The following is a 5,000-nucleotide window of genomic DNA, read 5'->3' as shown; positions in this document are numbered from 1 at the left end:
ATGTGTGAGTGTGTGTGTGTGTGTGTGTGTGTGTGTGTATGTGTGTGTGTGTGTGTGTGTTACGCCGCCCACCCTGACCGTAGGCGGAGGTGAGGCGGGATAGGGCATGGCGGGGCAGGGCAGGGCAGGGCAGGGAAGGGCCACACGTCACACAATCCACCAATAAGAAATAGGAACAAAGCTACCCAAAGCGCCCCAGACTTACACTTCCGTTGTGCTCGACTTACGGCCTTTAAGTATTGTATAGTGAACAGCAGGAGGCTAAGAGAGACAATTAATGAAACCCTCAAACATCTAAATCTTTCCTCTTCTTAATTAATAATGTAGAAATGGACTAAGGAACACAGTAATTCAACCCTCAAGCAACGCACTCTTTCTTTTTTTAATTAATAGCGTAGAAATGGACTAAGGAACACAGTAATTCAACCCTCAAGCAACGCACTCTTTCTTTTTTTAATTAATAGCGTAGAAATGGACTAAGGAACACAGTAATTCAACCCTCAAGCAACGCACTCTTTCTTTTGTTGATCAATAGAGTGGTAATAGACTAAGGAGCACAGTAATTCAACCCTGAAACATCCAATTCTTTCTTTTTCATAATCAACTAACGCCAAATCCTTTCCTTTTGTTCCTATTAGCGTGGTAATAGACTAAGAAACACAGTAACTCAACCGTCAAACATCCAATTCTTTCCTCTTTTTTAATTATTAACGTGATAATAGACACAGTAATGCAGATTTTAAACGAACACCAAATCCTTTCTTTTTGTTCCTAATAGCGTGGCAATAGACTTAGAATCATAGTAATGCAACGTTTAAACTAACAAATCCTTTTTTGTTCAACCGTCAAACATGTGTACAGTAATGCAGTTTTAAACGAACACCAAATCCTTTCTTTTGTAATGCAACGTTTAAACAAACAAATATTTTTTTTCTTTATTAGTAGCGTAGAAACAGACTAATAAAACTAATTCATCAAACATCGAATTATTTTTTTCTTAATTAATAGCGTTGTAATAAACTAAAGAGCTCTGTAACGCAATCCTTCAACTAACAACAAATCTTTCTCTCCTTTAGCAATGGCGTGAAGATAAGACTAGAAAAACAGTAATTGAACCTTCAGAGTAACATCAAATTGTCTCTTCCTAATTAATGGCAGTAATTCAACCCTTGAACTAACAAATTATCTGTTTTTTGCTCTTCAAGGCGAAGTAAACAGACCACCCATGAGCAGCTTAGTCAAGGCGTCGTAAGTCGGGGACAACATCGTGTAGCGAGGGAGCGCCGTCGTAGGTCTGAGGCACTCGGGCGGCCCTTGGTGCGTGGTGGCTGCCGAGGGAGGGTGCCGCGCCCCGAGTGCCAGGAAAGCGCCGGGCGTGCCAGGGTTAGGAGGGCTCAGGGCCGCCTCCTCACCTATTGAGATGAGGCAGCGGGTCTCTCGTGGCATCATCCATTGTTGAGAAACCTTAATGTATGGGAGGAAAACTGTGAGTGCGGGGCGGGGCGGGGTGGGGCGGAGAAGGAGGAACGGAGAAGAGGGGCGGGGCGGGGTGGAGAGAGGGGGGCGGGGGATGGGGTGGAGGGGAGAGGATCACACGTAGAAAGTGGAGGGGGGAGGTGGAAGTGGAGACCATGAACGAGCGGGTACAATGTGGAGGGAGAAAGGGGATGATAGGAGGGGAAAAGGAGGAGAGGGAGAGAGGAAGAGGGTACAATATGGAATGAAAGGAAGATAAAGGAACAAAAGGAGGAGGAGGGTGGAGATAGAGGAGGAGGGTACAATATGGAATGAAAGGAAGATTGGAGGGAAAAAAAGGAGGAGGGGATGGAGGGTGAAGAGGGAGGAAGAGGGTATAATACGGAATGAAGGAGAGAAAGAGGAGGGAAAAAGGAGGAGGAGGAGGAGGGTGAAGAGGGAGGAGGAGGGTATAATACGGAATGAAGGAGAGAAAAGGGAGGGAAAAAGAAGGAGATGGAGGGTGGGGAGGGTGTGTGCAAGGACGGATCAGGGAACACGTGACGCTGATCGGGGAGCAAACACCATATCGAGGGGAGGGGAGGCAGCGAGCGCACGAGTAGAAGGGAAGTATCGCCTCTGGGTCCTGGAGAGGTTGACTTCTTGGGGACACACTTGCCTACGGGTCTTCAGTACTTGTGGGATGTGACGAAGATGATGATGATGAGGAGGAGGATTATAACACTATCCCGAGAAGTAATCTAACGTGAATTTACTTATGCTTAAACTTATAACACTGAAGACATCTACGTTATCTCTACCCAAGGACCAAAGTCGGGTGTTCTCAGACGCTTCCGACTCTCAAATCAAGAATTCCCAGAGGCCGAAGAGAAGATTGGTCGGGTTCTCCTGAGATTGTTTTTACGTTCATGGTACAGAAGCTTTGTTAAACTACCCCCAGGGACATAAACCTATCCATGGAAAGGCCCACACCTCCTAAAAAAGCCTTGTCAAATGTGTGTGCTTGGCTGCCAGAATGTTTAAAAATGACCCCAACCCTTCCTGATTCTCTTCAAAAGGTTCCTTAATCTTCGTCTTGCTGGGAAAACATAACAACTTGGACGTGGGGGATGAAAGTTATGTTGGAGAGGAACTGATTCTTGTCACAGGATATCAGACGAGGGCAAGTTATCGCTATTACTATGACTATTGCATCGAGACTATGACCTACAGCAGGGCAAAATAAGGACACAAAGTTACTAGGACTAAGAGGAAAGGACGGGACGGGCCAAGGACGGAGAAAGGCACAGAAAGAGCAAAAATAATAATAGTAATAATATATTCATCAAGATAAATTGCCAGTCATTTTAATTATCAAGTATGTGAACATGACTTAAGTATTGAAACTCGTATGTGTCCAGTATGTAGCAATGCCATTAAAATATCACTGACTTTATAATAGTAATTTCAATAGACAATACAATATAGTTGCATGAGATAAAAAAAACACATGTGATATTGCAATAATTAGTAAAGGGTGGCACACGGAAAGACCTTTTTTTAATATACTCAAACGTTTGGTTATTATAAAAGGGTGGAAATACTTGAAAGAGAGCACGTTTTTGTTTTGCCTTTTCAAGTGAGACTGAAGAAAACCAAAGCAATCAAATGTAAACTAATTGAGAAAACGGATCAAACTCAAAACAAAACAAACTAAAAAAGAAAAAAAAAGAGAGGGTGTTGCTTTGCACCTTCCCTTCGTAGTACCTCGATAGATAGATAGATAGATAGATAGATAGATAGATAGATAGAGAGAGAGAGAGAGAGAGAGAGAGAGAAACAGAAACAGAAACAGACAGAGACAGAGACAGAGACAGAGACAGAGAATCAGACCACATCTCAGACCCTCTCAGCCAGCTAAGCTCACCGCCTCCTGCCCAGCGCTCCCGCCTCAACACAATCTGCTGGGATATCAAACTCCACCACTTTATGCTTGTGTTGCTTGTGCTGTGCTGAGGCAGAAGCGCCGGGATGGAGGCTGTGACTGTGAGGAGGCAGAATAGAGGCGGGATGACGTCTGGGGAGCGCCTGGTCAATTTCTGTGAAGCTTTTCCTATACGCATTTCGGCTTTTGCTTCCTATAATGTGCTGACGGAAGGGATAAAACTCACACAGCAAAAACATAAACAAAGAAAACATAACAACAGATACATATGAAAATTAACTAAAAAGAACTTACAGAGCTATTAAACAAATGATGATAGCATACACAGCAAATAAGTGAACTAAAAAAAAATATAGATAAAAATAAAGAACGTAGTATATAATAAAAGAAATAAAATAAATAAACAGGCCCATAAATAAGTTTTTTTTCGGTCAATCAAAAACTTTTAACACTTAACGAAAAGAAAATTAATAAAAAATAAATTAGACCAGAAATAGAAAGGCTTTTAATGTGAAGTATATGTTTTATTAATCTCTCTCTCTCTCTCTCTCTCTCTCTCTCTCTCTCTCTCTCTCTCTCTCTCTCTCTCTCTCTCTTGCAACACACCTCACACTGCATTCATATCAAATTAAACGTTAAAACAACACAAAGAAAATATTGCTGTCTCATAAACATTCATTTCTGACTTCAACTGAATTAAAACCAACAAAAAAATAGCAAATAAATAAAAAAGTGAGTAAGTATACGCGGGTGAGTAACATACACATCAAGGTTACGCACGCCAGCTGACTCATGCAAGCGAGTTATGGGCGGGGAGCAGAAGATTAAAGTCCCCCCAATCAGTCTTCCTTTCCTGAATACTGAATAGTGTCAATTAACTGCACGAAGCGACGAATTCTCAGACACTTCCGCATTTTCGGCCCTGACTACAACTATTTCCAAAGGTCACGAGGAGATAAGTTAGGTTCGTGGTACAGAAGTCTTGTCAAACTACCACTAGGCTCATGAAACTACCCATGGAGATGTCTAACACTCCTACGAAAGCCTTATCAAATGTGTGTACCACTAGGCTCATGAAACTACCCATGGAGATGTCTAACACTCCTACGAAAGCCTTATCAAATGTGTGTATCACTAGGCTCATGAAACTACCCATGGAGATGTCTAACACTCCTACGAAAGCCTTATCAAATGTGTGTATCACTAGGCTCATGAAACTACCCATGGAGATGTCTAACACTCCTACGAAAGCCTTATCAAATGTGTGTATCACTAGGCTCATGAAACTACCCATGGAGATGTCTAACACTCCTACGAAAGCCTTATCAAATGTGTGTATCACTAGGCTCATGAAATTACCCATGGAGATGTCCAACACTCCTACGAAAGCCTTAACAAATGTGTGTATGTGTCCTGAAATGGTTAAGAAAATGGGCGTAAGATTTAGGTCCATATGATTAGACACTTTTAGCTCCCAGAAGAAATATTGCTAAAGTCCACCAAAGGGATTAGTCGGATTCTCATGAGTGTTTTTTTTTTCGCGTTCATGGTCCAGAAGCCTCGTCAAACTACCACCAAGGTCTTAAAACTACCTATGGAG

The 5,000-nt window shown here is 42.4% G+C and overlaps 1 protein-coding gene across 4 annotated transcripts in view; it reads right to left on the bottom strand.

The window, feature by feature from the left end:
* Positions 1 to 5,000, bottom strand: part of LOC127000191 (SET and MYND domain-containing protein 4-like) — a 95,882-nt gene that overhangs the window by 35,359 nt on the left and 55,523 nt on the right. For 3 of the 4 annotated variants that reach the window (XM_050863594.1, XM_050863596.1, XM_050863595.1), the window contains exon 2: positions 1,413 to 1,464. The exons of the other annotated variant lie outside the window; for it this stretch is intronic. In XM_050863594.1, coding sequence (XP_050719551.1) covers positions 1,413 to 1,453 — 41 coding nt within the window. In that variant the 5' untranslated portion in view covers positions 1,454 to 1,464. The remainder of the gene's footprint in view (positions 1 to 1,412; positions 1,465 to 5,000) is intronic. 4 annotated transcript variants of the gene reach the window in all.

This window comes from Eriocheir sinensis, chromosome 18, assembly GCF_024679095.1.
Source record: "Eriocheir sinensis breed Jianghai 21 chromosome 18, ASM2467909v1, whole genome shotgun sequence".
NCBI lineage: Eukaryota > Metazoa > Arthropoda > Malacostraca > Decapoda > Varunidae > Eriocheir > Eriocheir sinensis.
The sequence above is the reverse complement of the archived record's forward strand: the minus strand, read 5'-3'. Positions and strand labels throughout refer to the sequence as shown.